At 63.8% G+C, this 18,298-nt stretch overlaps 1 protein-coding gene across 4 annotated transcripts in view; it reads right to left on the bottom strand.

Moving 5' to 3' along the window:
* Positions 1–18,298, bottom strand: part of VAV2 (vav guanine nucleotide exchange factor 2) — a 180,508-nt gene that overhangs the window by 55,146 nt on the left and 107,064 nt on the right. For all 4 annotated transcript variants that reach the window (XM_058302647.2, XM_058302648.2, XM_058302649.2 and 1 more), the window contains exon 4: positions 3,306–3,374. In XM_058302647.2, the coding sequence (XP_058158630.1) occupies positions 3,306–3,374 (69 nt within the window). The remainder of the gene's footprint in view (positions 1–3,305; positions 3,375–18,298) is intronic.

The following is an 18,298-nucleotide window of genomic DNA, read 5'->3' as shown; positions in this document are numbered from 1 at the left end:
CAAAAAGGTATGCTCAAGCCCCGGCACAGACGCCCCGGGTCCTGCGGACGAGAGTTTATCAGGAAATAGGGTCTTTGAGAGCGTGATCAGTTACGATGAGGCCCCACTGGAGCGCAGGCCCTCACCCAGCAGGGCCGGTGTCACGAGAAGGGGAGGGGAGGACAGACGGACACAGAGAGAGGCCGGCAGGGACGGAAACGCCACGGCCACGAGCGGAGGCCGGAAGGGGCGGGCAGGGGCCTCCCGCGGGCCTGGAGGCGGCGCCCTCCTGCTGGCCAAGGCGGCCGGGGCGCGTTTGTCCTCCGCGTGGGGCGGGCAGGGACCGCCTTCTTCACCTTTGCATTCCCAGCGCCCGGAACGTGCTAAGAAACGAGCCGAAGGCGGAAGGACCCAACGACCGACGCACGAACCGCAGCCACGGACCGCAGCCCGGGCCGCCGCTCGGCCTCTGGTCTCCCAAGAAGCACCCCGCGTTCCTGCAGGAGCGCAGCCCCCGGCGCCTGCCCTGGCACGGCCGCAGAGCACCTGGGGGAGCGGGCGCGGGGGTGCGGGGGGCGCTTCGGGAGCCCGAGGCGGCACGATTCCCGCCATCCGGCCGCGCACCCAGGGAACGCCTCTGCCCCGCTCGGACGTCCCTCCCTGCTCCCCGCCGCCCCCCAGCCACCTTCTCTCCCGACGGAACCCAGGTACGGAGCGGCGCCGCCGTGGGAGCTCTTGAAACCGCCGTCGTGGTTAACCGTCCATTCCACGTCGGCGGGGACCGGGCGCGTGAAGCCTCGCTCTTCATCGAGGAGGAAAAACACCGCAGGAGAGACTTCCTGCCCTGGAGCCGCTGGGAGCGCCTCGCCAGGGGAAGGATCTGATTCCTTCCCGCGCCTCCTGCCCGTGACGCGCGTTTGGGAAAGCCGCCGTCTCAAGGAACTGCTCGGGGCTCACGCCTGACGTCACCGGAGCGCGTTGACTGCGCAAAGCCCCACGTCCCCCGGACCCGCCTTTCCAAGCGAGTGATCGCATCTTACGTTTTGTTTCAAGGGACCAGTCAGCACCAGAAAGGGCAGAAAAAGGGGCAGCGGGCACTCGCCCCCCAGGGGACCCTGGCGCTCGGTGGCAGCCCTCAGATGGCCCTCCCTGGGGTACGGAGTCCCCCGGGACAGTGCTGAAGGGGGTACCACCAAGGGACGCGCACCGAGAGGCGCCCAGGGCCCCCGGGGCTGACGTGGCTGTCCCGAGCGCCCCATGGGGTTGGTAACCGAGGGGTCCTTTGGCTCGGCCACCAGGAGGGGCTCCCAGGCTTTCGGGGGCACCGACTTCGCCTGGCGTAGACGCTAGGGCGCAGGCTTGGGGCTGCGGCTGTGAGTGGCGTGGACCAGGGCGTCCCCCTCTGGGCCTCAGTTTCCCAGTCTGTAAAACGGCACGACCCGCACAAAGCGATCGTGGGGCTCTAACATGAGAACGGGCCATGGTGCCTGCCCCGTAAAGGCCCGTCGCTGTCGTCACGGCGGCTGAGCGGCGCGATGCGCAGGGGAAGACGCGGGGTCTGGCCTCAGGACCTCCTGGGCTGGGAGAGGCAGGGCGCAACCCCCTAATCATGGCACACGTGACAGGAAGCGGCTTCAAGGCCAAATGGGTGGGGGGGGGGGCACGCAGGGGCATGGGCGGCTGGGTGGGGAGCGGGAGTCGGGGGGGTAGAGCCTCCAGGTGGGGCGCGGGTGGCGGGGCGCAGGCCCGATGCGGGGAGGGGGAGCAGCAGCCTGGGCCCAGCTGCCCCCGGGGACCTCCCCCCAAACCCTTACTGTCTCTGAGCCTCGGGGCTCAGCTCAGGATGGAGGGGCCGACCCCCTTACCAGGCCGAGGTGAGCCGCCCCCCATCCTCACGCTGCAGCTCAGAAGACCCTTTCTCTAGATGTCCCCAGGCCCCCACTTCCTAGGACTGGCTGGGGGGGAAGGGTGCGCCAGGATCTGCGTGGGTCCCAGGCCCCCTTTCTCCCCTTTCGGGGATGCGCCACAGAGGGTTGACCAGACGCCCCGAGGACGTCTGGTGCTGGTGTGGCGGGGGCTGCCTGGGGGTGGGAAGGCAGGTCCGTGGGTGACACGCCCGCCGGCCTGTGCACATTTCTTTCACAGCTTTGCACGAGATGAGGCGGCCGGCCTGGGGCCGACGAGCTGATTTTGGGGTGACTCAAGTTGCTCACAGACAAAGATGGTGCAGAGACACCTGCCCGGGCCACCCATCCCCAAGGCAGCCCTGGGGGGCGAGCAACATGGCAGCCAGAGCCCCGGCCCAGCGCGCACACAGCAGGTGCTACAGCAGTGCTGGCTCCCGTTGGCGCTGTGATGCTCATTCTCTGTCTGCGCTATAAGACGAAGGGCAAGAGCTACAGGAAGGGGCTTCCGAGAGGGACCCGTGGTTTTTCCAGGAACGAAGACGGTGCTAGAGAAGCAGGATAGGGTCCACTCAGCCAGAGGCTGAGACACACGCGTGCCCCGTCAGCCCAGGGGGAGGCAGGCACACCAGAGCAGGCGCCACCAGCGACCATGCCAGGGCCTGGGCCAGCCCGTCACACTCGGGGTGCAGGGGCAGCACCCTGCCTCCTCCCGCCCACGGCCCCTTCTCTGGAAGCTGCCCCGGCTCCCGTCTCTGAGACAATCCCAGCTGGTGACAGCCCAGCCTCCGGGGTTCCGCCCCGGGGAGGTGGGCGAGCCGGCGCGAGGGGCCCAGCTCGGGCAGTGGGGTGCAGCGCGGGGAGTCTCCTGGGAGCACGTGGACCCTGAGGCCAGGCACGGCAGCCACAGGACAGGGGGCTCCCCACACAGACCCGCACCTGCCCTCTCAGTCCCCTGAACCCACAAACGTCCTCTCCCAGGCCCTGGCGAGCCACGCCCCCCGCCGGCCTCCCAGGGCCAGCCAGGCACGAATCTGCCCTGCTGGGGCGGGGCTGGGGCAACCCCCACCCCCCCGGATCACCAGGCCCCTGTGCACCAGGACGCCCGAACGCCAGGCCCCTCCCCAGCCTCTGCGGCTTTGCGGGAGCAGCCCCCGGCAAGCCTGGCCCTGAGGAGGGGCCCGACGTGGCCGGGGGCCAGCTCCCGCCTCAGCTCCTGGCGCTGCCGTGCGGCCTTCCACACATGAGGGATCAGAAGTCGCCTGCCACCCAGCGCGTGGGGACAATGGGCAGCCACGGCCGCAGAGCTGGCCCTGCCGGGTCCGGGCCGCGCCGGCATGCCCATGCGAGCCCGCATGTCCGTCCCTCTGTCCACCCCGTCATCCCTCCTGCCCCCGCTCCCGCCCCCCACCCACGCCTTACTCTGCCAGCTCCTCCAGGCTGCGGTAGACGTCGTCGTCATTTTCTGCGGTGTCCTCGGAGGGGAAAGGCCTACGGGAGAGAAGACAAAGGTGAGGCCGGAGGTCCCCGAGGCCGGCCGGGGCCCACAGGGGTGTGTGTCCATGCTAAGGGGGGAGTGGGGAGATGGACGAGCCACAGGGGCAGTTCTCATCCCCGGGGCCTCAGCGCCCCCAACGGCAGATGACTCCGGCCCATCTGCAGGTGACCCGGTGGAGGTGACCAGGTGGAGGTAGCCAGGTGGATGCCCCAGGCGCCCACCTCCCCCTGGGGCTCGTGTAACCTCGAGGGGGCGGCGCGGCCGACCTGGCGATGGTGGGCCACGCCTCCCTGGCCCCCGCGCCCGCCTCCCCGGCGGCCTGGGCGGTTTCGGGGCAGGATGGGGGACGGCGGTCACAGCCCTTCTCCAACCTGCGCCTGTGCTCCCAGGCGTCGCCTCCTCCCCGGGACAGGGCAGCGCCCCGTGCAGACCCTGTGCAGACAGCGGGCGTGAGTGACACAAGGTCAGCTCTGCAGCCTTGACCGACCCCGAGTGCCAAGGGGAGCCGCCCGCTGCCGGCGGCCTCAGAGCTCGGGGTGTGTGTGGGGCCGAGAGCTGGGGGCATGTCCGGGTGGAGCACGCTGCCTGACCCCGAGGCAGGGCCCTTCCGCCCTTCGTCACTGGACACCCCTGGCAGTGCTGGACTTGCGCTGTCCCCGCACCCCCCACTCAGTTCCGGCTGTCGCTGCCCAATTGCCTCGTCATTTGTTTCTGCCTTCCCCAAATTTTCAAGGAGGAACAGGTATTGTTCCCATAACGGAAATAATGTCACCTCTTGTTTTGTTACAGCGAACGTCCCCTCGCCTGTACATCAGAAATCTAAAAGCCCACTCGTACCCTTCAAAACCAGGACTAAAACGACCTCGAGCGAATCACCATGAGCTCTCGGATGGATGCAGAGCGCGGCGAGGGGAGAGAATATAAAGCTTTATGGAGCATTGCCAAGGACGCGCTTCAAAATCTAACTCGAAGGGCAGGTGGGGCTCAGGGCGACGAGCCTCATGTCCCACGCTGGCAGAGCACCCACAGGTGCTGGCGGCCCCTCGGGGAATCTGCTTCCGGAAGCCTGCTCCGGGGAGCGCGCGGAGACGTGCACGCACCTTCGGTAAGGACCTTCGCCGCCACGTGGCGTGACCGCAGAGCCCAGAGCACACACTCAGCGGCAGCGGCCAGGTTAACCCCCGGCCCCCCGTCTGCCCGTGACAGGGGCGATCGGAGGAGCATAAAGGGAGCGGGAGGGGCTCCCAGCTCATGTCCGAGGTGGCACGCTCCCAGCTCTGGTTAAAAATGTCAGAAGTCTAAGTACCTGCACACACCCCCACGCAGTGGGACTTCTGGGGGATTTGTAAGCAATTTTTTCCTCTTTCCCACATCAGACAGCGTTTTTGTTTCTTTGAGTTAGCCACAGGTGGGGCGTTCGCACCTCTCATCTCCAAGGCAGGGAGGGCAGCAGCTGCTGCTCACACGCGGGCCCGGACCGGTCACACGGGGTGCTGGAGCCCGCGATGCCCCGTGCCTCCCGCCCGCGTCCCGGGCGCGCCTCCCACTGGGCTCGGTGGCCCCGAGAAGTCGCTGGTGGAACAGTATTTGGCCCTGACACGGAAGGAAGTGCCCGGGCACGCCGCAAAAACCTCACACTGAGCAGTAGGCTCCGCAGATAAGGACGAGCATGTGCTAGACCTATAGAAAAGCGGGAGGAACAGCAAATCTGCAGAGCTGGAAAGCCGCTCAGAGGTCGCAGGGCAAGGGGCTCTTGCCAGGTGGGTGCGAAGCATTGGTGAATTTTGCAAATTTTTAAATAAAAAAGCCTCCGTGCACCTGGGAGCCTGACAGAAACGGCAATTCAGAGGCCCCAGCCCGGCCCCCGGTGAGGGCAGGACCCAGAAGCTCCGCAGCTGGCAGGGCGAGTCCTTTGCCTGCTGGCGCTGGCCACGCCTCGCTCTGAAGTCCACTGGTGTCCCTCGGAGGGTTGACTGGGCCTGGCTAGCCACGCAAGGCCCTTGGGCAGCCACGTTCTTCTCTGTACGAGTGTCAACTGGACGGTCTCCAGGGGCCTTCGTGCCTCTGGTGTCCAAAAGCCCAGGCCCCACCCCGACTCCTCGTGGCAAAAAGGGGCCCCTTCCCAGGCTGGGGAGACCCCGCAGGATCAGGGATGTGGGGTCGCTGAGGCCAAGAGTTCAGCATTTACGTCCTTCCCAAATATTTTAAAATTAGGTCACCACACTAGAACCATACTCAAGATCAAAGCAACTTTATTTCTGGAGCTGCATTTCGATGTTCTGATAGCCAGGGGCGCACCTGCGTTCTGCCGTACGAGCCGAAGCCTCTCGAGGGCTTGCCTTCCGTTTTCCAGCTCAGAGTCAGCAAATCCACACGTGCACACCGCCTCCTGCTCTGCCCAGGCAGACATCACCAGTCAACCACCGCACTCCGACCCTTGATGCCCAGTACAGCCTTTTTTTTTTTTCATGTATAAATAGTTGATTCCTTTCTACTGCTGAATGAACGGCATTCCAATCACGTGTTTGCACGACTTTCCTTCTAATGAGTGGACTTTGCTTCTGGCTGTGGACAGCCCCCCCAGGCCCGCTCAGGGATACAGGCTCAATCCAGATAGTTGCTGCCTCCAGGGCTCTCCCCAGTCCTTTGTGCAGAGCTGTAGTTTCTTCTACTATCATTTTCCTTCTGCCTAAAGGACTTCCTCTAACATTTCATGAAATGCTGATCTACTGGAGGGAGCTCTTTCGGTTTTGTATGTCTGAAAAAAAATCTGTATTTCTCTTCCTTTTTGCAAGATGTTTTTGCTGGGCATAGAATTCTGGGCTGATGCTTTTTTCAGTGTTTTAAAGATTCTGCTCCAGTGTCTTCTTGCCTGTGTGGTTTCTGACAAGAAATCTTGCATCATCCTTCTCTTTGCCTCTGCAGGTACTGTGCATTTTTTCCCTGTTGCATCAACATTTTTCTTTTTATCACTGGTTTTGAACAATTTGATTGTGAGAGGCTCTGGGTGATTTTCTTTGGGTTTCATATATTCCGGAGTTTGTTGGACTTCTTGGATCTAGTTTTCATCACATTTGGAAAATTTGGGCCGTTAATTCTTCAAATATCTTCTCTCTCCACACTCCTCTCCTTTTGGGAATGAATCATAGGAATATAACGCCGATGCAGTCTTTCTTTGCACAGGCCTCTATCCCTCCAGCAGGCTTGGCACTCAGATGAAATGCGCCCGCCTGGCCAGGCGAACTGGGGCAGAGGCAGGGCAGGAGAGCGAAGGCTTCGGAGCCGGGCCCATGCGCGTCTCAATGCAAGGTCCCACCTGCTCACTCTGGGACCCTGGATGTGTTAAAAAGACTCTGAATCTCCATTTCCTCCCCCGAAAACAAAGACAGCAGTTATCTTCCTCATAGAGCTGCTGTAGAGTGACTGTAAGACGGTAGAAGGTTCTGCTCTCAGCAGGACCCAAGAAACGGCAGCTACTACTCAGTATTTCCACTATCACCTCACCCAGGCAATTTCTACTGCCCAAGAAAATAAACTGCTGGCAGCCGTGATCCACAACCACTTCTGCATCTTGTTCCCTTCCCGTCTACAGAAGGGGGGTGCCCACTGAAATGAAATTCGAGAGTTATTTCCAATTTGGGACTCAAAAAAAAAAAATTGATCTTTCAAAAATAAATAACTCCTCTTGTGTGCATGATTTGCCTGTAAGTGCCCTTTCCAGAGCCCTGGTCCAGTCCCTCGTGTCATCCATTTCATCTGCCCTTCCCAACGGACAGAAAATAGGAAGCTTCATGTCAGAAGAGCTGGTCCCTGCTGCCATGGGGGCTCTATTATTAGGTTGGTGCAAAAGGATCTGCGGTTCTGAAGCGTGAATTTTAAATCATTACAACTAGGCTCAAGCACATCTTTATTAATCAAAATAGGAACCGTTAAAATCAATAATTTTTGCCAAAGAGAAATAAATTTGTTTATTCCTGTAGCATAAAAATCTGTGCTTTGGGATTCAACGAACTCCTGGAAAGCATTTTCTGCATCCCACTGGTTATGGAAGTGTTTTCCCTGCAATAAGTTGTCGAGATGCTTGAAGAAGTGGTAGTCGGTTGGCAAGAGGTCAGGTGAACGTGGAGGATGAGGCAAAACTTTGTAGCCCAATTCGTTCACCTTCTGAAGCTCTGGTTGTGTGGCGTGTGGTCAGGTGTTGTCGTGGAGAATTGCGCCCTTTCTGTTGACCAATGCCGGCTGCAGACGCTGCAGTTCTCAGTGCATCTCATCGATGTGCTGAGCACATTCTCAGACGTAATGCTTTCACAGGGATTCAGAAGGCTGTCGTGGATCAGGCCAACAGGGACCACCCCACAGGGACCAGGACCTTTTTTTGGTGCAAGTTTGGCTTTGGGAAGTGATTTGGAGCTGCTTCTCAGTCCAGCCACAGAGCTGGTCGTCACCCGTTGTATAAAATCCACTTTTCGTCACACATCATAATCCGATTGAGAAATGATTTGCTGTTGTTGCATAGATTAAGAGGACACTTCAAAACGATTTTTTTTTTTTTAATTTTCAGTCGGCTCATGAGGCACCCTCTTATTGAGCCGTTTCACCTTCCCAATTTACTTCGCATGCCGAATGACCACAGAAGGGTTGGTGTTGCGTTCTTCAGCAACTTCTTGTGCACCGTAAGAGGATCAGCTTCGATGATTGCTCTCCATTGGTTGTTGTCAACCTCCAGTGACCGGCAGCTCTGCTCCTCATCTTCAAGGCTCTCGTCCTCTTTGCAAAACTTTTTTGTTTTAAGATTTATTTATTTTTCATTTATTTCTCCCCCCACCCCCACCCCGTGGGTCTGCTCTGTGTGTCCATTCACTGTGTCCGCTTCTATTCTTGTCAGCGGCATGGGAATCTGTGTCTCTTTTTGTGGCGTCATCTTGCTGTGTCAGCTCTCCATGTGTGCGGCGCCACTCCTGGGCAGGCTGCGCTTTTTTCATGTGGGGAAGCTCTCCTTACGGGGTGCACTCCTTGCACATGGAGCTCCCCTAAACAGGGGACACCCTGCGTGGCACAGCACTCCTTGCGTGCATCAGCACTGCGCTGGCCCAGCTCACCACGTGGGTCAGGAGGCCCTGGGTTTGAACCCTCGACCTCCCACGTGGTAGGCGGACACTCTATCAGTTGAGCCAAATCCGCTTCCCTGCAAAACTTCCTGAGCCGCCACTGCACTGTACGTTCGTTAGCAGTTCCTGGGCCAAATGCGTTGTCGGTGTTGCGAGTTGTCTCCACTGCCTTACAGCCCATTTTGAACTCAAATAAGAAAATTGCTCCAACTTCCTTTTCATCTAACATCATTTCTGTAGTCTAAAAATATATGTAAATTAAACAGCAAGTAATAAATCATTAGCAAAAAAACATAAAGTGAGAAATGCACATTAAAGTGACGTGCAGCACAACTACATTGGTTTGATACCAGTATCAGATAGCAAATTTCAACAATGCAAAGTGGCAATTCCTTTTGCATCAACCTACCACTTTCATCCTAACATCCCGACTTCAACCCACAAAGCCCCCTGAGAAGGGAACTGCAAATCCAATTAATTTCTGCCACAGCCAAACAAAGACGGGTGACAGCTGGGGACAGGAGGGGGCAGGGCAGGGCGCAGCCTTCCAGGGCTGGTTCACGCCTAGCGCCCTGGCGCTGCAGTGGGGCAGGAACGCACGGGGGGCTGCCAACCCCTCTGGCCTCTGCTCACTCTGCCTTCCCCGCAGCCGCCAGGCACTTCCGCCTTCAGCCTTCGCGCGTGCTCTTCCCTCTGCCTCCCCACCTCCACCACCCGCGCACCCCAATCCCACCATCCCTCAAAGGCACGATTCCAGCCGGGGTCCGGGTGGGAAGGTCTGCCCCTCCTCCCCATCTGGGACCGCCACTGCCTCACACTGGATGGGTGGACGGGGGGATGATGGAAGGATGGATGGAAGGATGGGTGGGTGAGTGGACGGATGGATGGGTGAGTGGATAGATAATGTAGGTGGGAGGGGTGGATGGGTGAGTGGGTGGGTGGACAGAAGATGGGTGGGTGGGTGGAAGGATGTGTAGGGTGGCCTGAGGACCGGGAAGAGGCTGGCTGGAGGAGTGGGTGAGCAGATGTGTGCACAGGCAGATGGACGCCAGGTAGTCTCAAGCTGCTCCTTCCCCTTGGAACAAGGACAAAAGTCAGACTCCAAGTCAGATGTGAGGAAGCACTTCCAGGCACGCTTTCAAGAACCCGCGCGCTCAGTCTCCCCTCAGGAGAGGCTTCCAACGCTGGGGACACGTCTGCGCGGGGAGCACTGGACAGAGCCTCCGGGCACATCCGAGCTCTGCCCTACAGCCCGGGAGGGGGCCTGGAGGAGCTCTGGCCCCGCAGTCACCTTGTAAGGAGCCCTGCCCACCCCTCCGGCCCCAGCCACTGGTCGCTCGAGCAACTTCTCAGCTTCCCCCGTGCCCGCTCGAGAACGCAGCAAGCGTCCACCGCAGGGTCAGTCCTCACGAGAGGAGGCCAAGAAACAGGAGAGCCTGCGTCAGCAGCCGCGGCGCGTGAACAGAGAAGGGCGTGGGCTGCCCGGCCCGGCCGCCCTCCCGCCCTCCCGCCCTCCGGGGCCGGCGCGTCCTCTTGGCCCATCAGCCCTTCCCGAGGACGCACTTCCTCGTCCCGACTTCTGGGAAGCGCGTTTCCCATCACCCCCCGTCCCCCGGGAATTCAGGGAATGCCCGCACAGGAAACGGAGCGCGCCGGCCACGTGCCCGCGAGACCGGCCAGCCGCGGGGCAGCGGCCCCTCCTGCTCTTGCTGCCCCCGCCCCCCGCTTCCCCAGCACCCCCGTCGGCTCAGGGGTGGGAGGCTGCGCCGCCCTGCGACACGGCCCCGGGGGGTCAGCCTTCCGCCAGGCTGGCGGTTCAAGGCGCGGCCGCCGGTTCCAGGGCCTCCAGCTGCTGGTCTCGCTGCACCTGGGGAGGCCACGGGAGCCCCGACACCGGGTATGGTCAGCAGAGGGAAGGCGGCGGGCAAGAAGGAGGGCTGGTGGAGCAGCAGGGGACTCCACGCTCAGGCCCGGGGAGCAGGCAGCACAGCCAGCACCAGAACTGGGGCACCAGCGTGCCAGGGAGACGGCCACCAATCGGACCGCAGAGGCCATCCAGCACGGCCGCCCGGGGGCCCGGAGGCCGGCTTAGCTACCGACAGGCTCACCTGCACCTGCCTCGTGCCCCGCAGTTGAGGCCCCGGGCCCGGGACCCCGACGGTCGAACAAGCCAACAAACCCCCCCCCCAGGCCGGCCGGGCCGTCACGTTAGGGGAGCACAGCCTGTCCTGCCCCACCCGTGCCCCCACCCGGTGCTGGGATGGCCATGGAGGCACCTAGAGCGAGAGCAGAGAACGCTCCAGTAGAAGGGTGGCCCTGGCCTGGGGGAAATCAGGAAGGCTTCTTGCAGGAGGCGGCAGGTACGCTGGTTTGGAAAGCCAAGTCTGACTTCAACGGCAGAGGCCCGGCCTGGACTCAGGTCGGGTTCACGTCCCCCTGTCCTGGCCACAGAACTTTCTAGCTCCGGGACCTTGACAAAGGAACAGAGCCCCTGAGCCTCCGTTAGCCCGCCCGAGGGGACCTGCCGAGCCTGGTGCACAAGGAGGCAGAGGTCAGGGGTGATGGCGGAAGCAGAGGCGGCGGCCGGGCCGAAGCCACAGGCCCTGCCCGCGCGGGGGTCTGTGGGCTCGGGGGTGGCTGGAGGAGGCTGACGGGGCCACGGCACACGGGGCAGTGGGCCAGCCGAAGCAATACCACCAGCGCCTTAACCCACGCCAGCCGAGGTGGGAAGGCCCCTGCCTCTACGTATGGTAAGTTCCAGAAGGCAGGCCCTGCAAGAGCCGCGCTGGGGCCCCGCAGCTGCGGGGGTGAGGGAGGCGCAGAGCTGGCCGGGGGTGGTGAGAATTAGAGGTCCATCTGGAGGGGAGGCCCGAGGGAGCCCCCAAACCCCAGCAAGACTATTTCTGCCCTTGTTTCCAGAACCCCGGCAAAGCGGAGCGAGACAGTCTGATCCCGGGTTAGGAAAGAAATGGTTTGTCCTGCCCGGCCCCCCTGCCGGGGGAGGGAGGGGCCTGGAGCTGCTGTCACCCCCCAGCAGCTGTGACGCTGGGCAGGTGTGGAATTTCCCAGCATGCTTTTCAGCGGAGCCTCTGTCGGGCAGGCGTTTACCATGGAACAGCTGGGGGGCCACAGGGCTGGCCCCGGGCCCCAGCAGCAGGCCGTGCCCCCAACAAACAGGTCAGCCCTCCAGCATGTGGGCCACCCCTCGACAGACAGGTCACCCCCCAGCAAACAGGTCACTCCCCCAGCAAGTGGGCCACCCCCCAGCAAGTGGGCCACCCCCAGCATGTGGCTGTCTCCCACAGCGTCCACTCTGTGGCTGGGCTCCTTCTGTGCCCAGAGGCCGCCTGCCTGGCTGAGCTCGGCAGGAAACCTCACAGCCCACAGAGGCTGCCAGGGTACTGCCCGGAAAGAGCAGAGGGCGTGCATCCAGCCAGGGGGCAGGGAGACACGGGGACAGGCAATGACATGACACGGTCACAGACCCCTCCCCAGGCCTGCGGCCTCCGCGCGTCCCACCTCCTCAGAGAACACGGCGGCCCACTCCCTGCGTGAGGCCCAGAACAGCAGGACATGGGGGTCCTCCTGCCTCGGGTCCCGAGCCACGACTGGGCCCGGGTGCGCTGGGCCGGAGGGGAGGCTGGGGATTCGCAGGCCAGGCCCCGACGCACAGGTGGGGAAACCGAGGCGCCCACGGCCCTGAGAGCGGCTGTGAGCTCACAGCCCCGACCCCTGATCCATTCAGGCCCCGCCCACCGGGACCCCCGGCACTCCCCTTCTCTTCTCTCCCCCTTTTCTCCTCCAGCACGACAGACAGCTGCTTCCTGCCGACCTCGGGGCGCAGGCCCCCTCAGCTGCCTGCAGCAGGCACGGCCGAGACCCCGGTGTCCGGGGGACCCGGCGGTGGCAGGGCTGGGCAGTGCTCGGACAAAGGCAGCTGCGGCCTGGGTGGGCTTCCCCTTGGGTGAGTTTTCCCAGAGTCAAGTTCACGCCACGGCTCGGGCTCCAGAGGAGACCCGGGGGGGGGCCCGCGGGGCAAACCCAAACGAACCGCATACGATGCAGATCACCGGAGCGAGGACCCGGCGCTGGGCCAGGGCGACCGCACGTCACCAGGGACCTGGGATGAGACCCTTCCCTCCCGAGACACCATGCTCCCACCTCCCCAGAGGAACGGGCTGTGACGAGGGATGGACAGTGACAAGGGGCCCGGGCACTGACCCGCAGCTGGAGTCCCCAACATCCTGTCTGCCCAGAGAAGGGTCAGCCCAGGGCACCCGTCCCCCACGTCCTAAGGAGGCCTCTGCGGCTACGCCAGGACCCGGGGTGTGTGACGGGGATGGCACCCGTGGCCTCGGTCCCCCCAGCCCCTCCGGCCGCGGCAGGGATCACGAATCGATGGCCGGGTGCTCTGCTGAGCTGGCTGGACCGCACTCCAGGGGCCACGTGGGTGGCCTGGGAGCCCGGTCAGATGCGGGAGGCCCGCCCAGGGAACACGCCAGCCGGCCCTCTGCCGCCACAGCTGCTGCCCGGGGGGGGGGGGTGTCCCGGGAGCCCCAAGCCCAATCCCACATTGAGGGAATGGGGCGGGGGACATCCCCGGAGGCTCATGTGGTGACAGCTGCCCCCTCGCCTCGCCAGCGAGGACACTGAGGGCTGAAAAGGGGTCATAAGGAGCAGCAGGTACTCCCTGCTATGGAGCAGGTGCACGGGCCGTCCGCCCCCGTCCCCGCAGGGCCACGAGCAGGCAGGACCCAGGCAGAGCGCGGGCCCACAGCCCCCCAGGCATCGCCACCTCCCGGGCAGCCGCCGCCAGCCGCCCTGCGGGCTGACCCACCAGAGGGCCTTGGCGACCCCAGCCCCTCTGCTGGCCATCGGCCCTGCCCTCCCAGCCTGGAAGCTGTGCCCCTGAGCCTGGCCCCTGGCCTGACACCCTGCACTCCACGCGGACTGGGCGGCGTGTTGAGAATAAAATCCGCTGGTGATATTCTATTCATGAACTATCGTGATTAGTCATCGAAGAAAATGTGGCCTTGGTGTGGAGAAAGTGGCCATGGTGGCTGCTGGGTGTAGGGAGTGGGAGGAAGAGATGAGATGTGGGGGCATTTTTGGGACTTGGAGTTGTCCTGGGCGGTGCTGTGGGGACAGTTACTGGACACTGTATGTCCTCCCATGGCCCACTGGGTGGACTGGGGGAGAGTGTGGGCTATGGTGTGGACCATTGACCATGAGGTGCAGCGGTGCTCAGAGATGGATTCACCAAGTGCAGTGAATGTCTCATGATGATGGAGGAGGTTGTTGTTATGGGAGGAATGGGGTGAGGGGGGTGGGGGGTACATGGGGACCTCATATTTTTTAAATGTAATATTAAAAAAACAAAAACAAAAACAAAATCAATCAATCTTGGAAAAAAAAAAGAATAAAACCCGCTGGCGGATCTGCCCTACGCAGGGTCCTGGGGCGCCGGGTCCACAGGCCAAGGGGTCACCCACCCACCTCTGCATTCAGCTCTGCCACTCGCATGACGTGTACCCTCAGCCAGGTCCCCCAGCCTCAGTTTACCCAGATGTGAACGGGGCCGACAGGGTCCCTAATCCCGAGGAGGAGCAGTGTGAGGCGGTGGAGGCGGTGGGGGGCGGTGGGGGCGGCGGGCTCCCGTTACCAGAGATCCTGCGCCATTCCCCGCGGAAGGGACGCACCCTGCACCGCCCACCCGTGGCCGATGAGACCAGGGCGGCAGAGACGTGCGGGAGCCTCGGGCCGCGGCGGGGGCCGTGCTCGAGCTGACCCGCCCCCCTCGCACAGCCCTGGCGGCCGTCCTCCCGCAGAGGCCGCAGGGCGCCGGGCAGCTGACCCGGGACCGCTGCAGCCGGTGGCGTGAGCGAGACGCGGCTGGGCCACAGCACGTCGCCGACGCACGGGTTGCTGCGGCCACAGAGCCTGGTCCGGCCTGAGTGAGCGAAGTGGCCGGCGCTCGGGAGGGAGACGAGAGCCAGTGAGGACGGCCCGAGGGGCACCGGGGCCGCTGCAGGGTAAAGACCCTCCCGCACGGCGAGACGAGCCGGCCTCGGGGCTGCTGCGGGCCTCTGCCCGCGCCGGGACGCGCCGGGACGCCGGGCGCAGCTCCTTCGGCCTCGGTGAGGCTTCGGCGGGGTCCCGCCCCGACCACGCCTGGGACAGCGGCCAGGCCCGGAGCGGGCAGGTGTGACCCCGTGCTGGCCGGCCCCTGCCGGCGTCCTTCCCGGGCGCTACATGACCTCGGCTTCTCCCGCGCGGGTATCAATCCCGCCACAGAACGTGATGCGTCTCCTTCCGTCTCACAAAGCGCAGGGGTGACGTCGCCCGGCCACCCCAACGAGCCCCTACCAGTGGCGCCTGCCAAGGGGCAGCTGTTTCCAGTGCTGCTCGTTACCGAGGGACCCCGCTCCCCTCCCAGAGCGTGCCGGAGCCCCCAGATGTGTGGGTCCCTTACGGAGGCCTCGGACACCGAGGTGGAGGGGCCTGGGGGCTCTTCTGGAGTGACCCGTCCAGGCTCAGGGAGCTGGGGCAGCAGATCAGGAATGCAAGCCAGGAAGGCCGTGTGAGCGCGACCAAGGCCACTGTCCGCTGCGGTGTCGCCGTGATGGGCGCTGGGTCCCAGAGATGTGCCCAAAGCCCCTCCCCTTTTCTTTTAAAGATTTACTTATTTTTTTATATTTCTCTCCACCCCCCTCCCGGTTGTCTGTTCTCTGTGTCCATTTGCTGCGTCTTCTTTGTCCACTTTTGTTGTTGTCAGCGGCACGGGAATCTGTGTTTCTTTTTGCTGCGTCATCTTGCTGTGTCACCTCTCCGTGTGTGCGGCACCACTCCTGGGCAGGCTGCACTTTCTTTCGCGCTGGGCGGCTTTTCTTATGGGGCGCGCTCCTTGTGCGTGGGGCTCCCCTACGCGGGGGACACCCCTGCATGGCAGGGCACTCCTTGTGCGCATCAGCACTGCGCATGGGCCAGCTCCACACGGGTCAAGGAGGCCCAGGGTTTGAACCGCGGACCTCCCATGTGGTAGGCGGATGCCCTAATCACTGGGCCAAGTCCGCTTACCCCGAAGCCCCTTTGTGTCCACATGTCCTCAGACATGCTCTTGGCCCGAGAGGAAGCACGTCCCCAGATGGCACACCTGTCACCTGTCTCGGCTCGGGCGGCGAGCGCGCTGCTGTCCACGGCCACGCCTGTGAAATCAGCACCCGTGGTTCTGGGAAGGCGCGCGCCGGCTGCAGGAGGGGGGGCTGTGCTGCTTGGACCCCGCCCGGGGATGCGCGCTGCCCTCACTGCTGCAGCAGTTTCTGTGCTGGAATCGTTGCCCCTGGGCTCCCCCTGCATTTGGCTGACTGTGGCGCTCCACGTGCCCCCAAGCACATAATCAGGAGCCCCCCTCCCTGACACTGGGCGTCTGAAGGCTCAGAACACACGCGCTCCTTTTCCCCCCATCGAGGTGGCTGCTGGGGGGAATGGGAGGGCGGCTCCTCCTCCTGACCACGGCGGCTCAGCGAGACTCGGCGAGAGCAGCACTGGCCGCGTCCCTCACCACCGCCCGTGCGCCGTCCCCAGGCTGACCAGGTCACACGGACACTAGCAGATGCCACAACCGCCCACCGACGGCACCCCGGGTCCCAGCTGGTGGCTGGCAGGGCTGGGACCCCAAGCACGGGAGCCCCTGGCGGGGGGGCGGGGTCTCCAGCCTCCTCCATGGGGTCCGGGGCTCCCTGCTGGTGGCGGCTGGGGCAGGGCACGGCGAGCATGCGCAGGCCGGCCCTCTGTGTCCCCGCCCACAAGGCCTCCGCGCAGCCCCGGGCCCCTCAGGCCTCCCCTGGCGGAGACCCCTGGCCACGGCGCACGGGGCCGGCATGTGGAAGGCCAGGAGCCATGGCGTACGGGGCCAGGAGCCAAGCCACCACCAAACCAGGCAGGGCCTTCCTGGGGGCACCGTCCCCGTTTCGGTGGGAGATGGAGACTGGAAAAGGCAGACCCTGGCCTCACTGAAGGCGCTGTCCTGCAGCCCCTGGCCCGCGCCCCCAGCCGGCCCCTCTGCACCAGGTGTGACACACACCTGCAAGGGCTCAGAGGAGGCAGGGCCACCAGCAGCCACGTCCAAGCCCAGCCCCCCCCCTCCCCAAGGGCCCGACCCCGCGGCCTGGCCCCGTCACTGCGCCGAGGGCTCCCCCTGCGCCGGGAGCCTTCGCCGCGCCACCAGCTCCGGGGTCTTTAGCCCCGAGAAGCCCCGGCTGGCCCCGACGCCCACTCCTCCTGCAGCACCCCCAGGCGGGAACAGCGGCCCTCCCATCCCCGCCTGCCCGCGAGGAGGGTGCCCACTCCTGAACTGGCAGGGGCCCGGGCCCTCCAGCACCCTGCCCCGGCCAGTGCGACTCAGCTGTCGGCGCGCCGACGGGCAAGACACGGAGGCCACGACGGGCGAGCCCCAGGCCACCCTCGGGAGCCACAGCCCGGGGTGGGAGGAGAGAGGTGTGCCCCGTGTGCACACACACACAGGTACATGCACACGCGCACACACCTGCATTCGTGTACATGCACACACATCTACACTACGTGCACACACACACACACACGCAGCGTGCTGACACTGCTCGGCCTGCCCGTGTTTGGAGGCCCAAGCGCCGGCCGAGCGAATGCTGGGGACGGGGACACGGCAGCGAGGCGGCTGCGGCCCCACGCCCTGGGGGCGCGACGCCCGGCTATTTAGCAGCGGTCTCTCTGCCCCCACAGCCCTGGGAGGAATCTAATCCCTTTATTACTGCCCCCCCACCGCCGTCTGCGCAAACACGCAGGCTCATCATCGTGACGGGAGGAAAGGGCGAAGGCTCTCGGGCTAGGCCGCCTGGGGATTCGCGCGGCAGGATCTGCCCTGCGCCCGTCCCCGCCAGCAACGCCATGGAGCGTGGTGGGCACGGCGCGCGAGGCCGCCGGGGGGGAGATTAAAACCATTTTCCTGGCGGGCTGAGCCACTAAGCAGATGGCAATTGCTGCCTTCCCCACCAAATCTCCTCTCTGTGGACAGTCCAATTATCTGGAATTAAGTGGGGAGCTTGGCAGGAGGAGAGGGGCCTCGCCAGCCAGGAGGGGCGCAGGGGAGGGGGCTGGGAGCCCGGCGGACGCCTTCAAGTACCGCGGTGACCCGAGGGGCACGAGCCGGGGCCCTCGGGGTGGGAGGGGTCTTTGGAGTATGAGTTCTGCACCTTGGGTGGGTCCCTTTGAAAACCGATGACAACTGAGGCCCTGGGCACGTGCAGGGCACGCCGAGGGCTACGCCGAGCTCGGGGCCTGATCCCCCAGAGCCCGCTCACGCACCCTCCGGTTGCAACGCCTCCCTTTAGAGGTCGTCGGCAACCCTTACGGGCACGCGAAGACCGATTCGGGAGGCCTGACGGTGAGATGCTGATGGACCGAGGGCGTGAGCCTGTGGGAGGTGCACCTGCTGATGAGGCGGCTGCGGTAAGGCGTGACCCAGGGAGCCCTCACACCGCTTACCGGAGTCCTTTACAAAAGGGACGAAAACGGAGAGACACGGAGAGACAGGAGAGCACAGAGAGAAATCTCTGGAAACGGGCAGCAAGGACTGGAAGCCAGAAGCTGAAGCCAGCGGAGCACAGAAGCGGAGAGAAAGCCACGGCGCAGGAGGCAGGCAACGAGCCCCGAGGAGAAGCACCCGGCCGACGCCACCACGGGCCCCGCCACGCGAGAGGGCGGTCTCGATCGCCGGCAGCCGGGCTTCAGGGAGAAAGCGTCGCCCGACGCGGCCTCGACGTGGACGCTTTCAC

Source organism: Dasypus novemcinctus, chromosome 8, assembly GCF_030445035.2.
Source record: "Dasypus novemcinctus isolate mDasNov1 chromosome 8, mDasNov1.1.hap2, whole genome shotgun sequence".
Lineage (NCBI taxonomy): Eukaryota > Metazoa > Chordata > Mammalia > Cingulata > Dasypodidae > Dasypus > Dasypus novemcinctus.
Note: the sequence above shows the minus strand (reverse complement) of the source record. Positions and strands in the feature narration are given on the sequence as shown.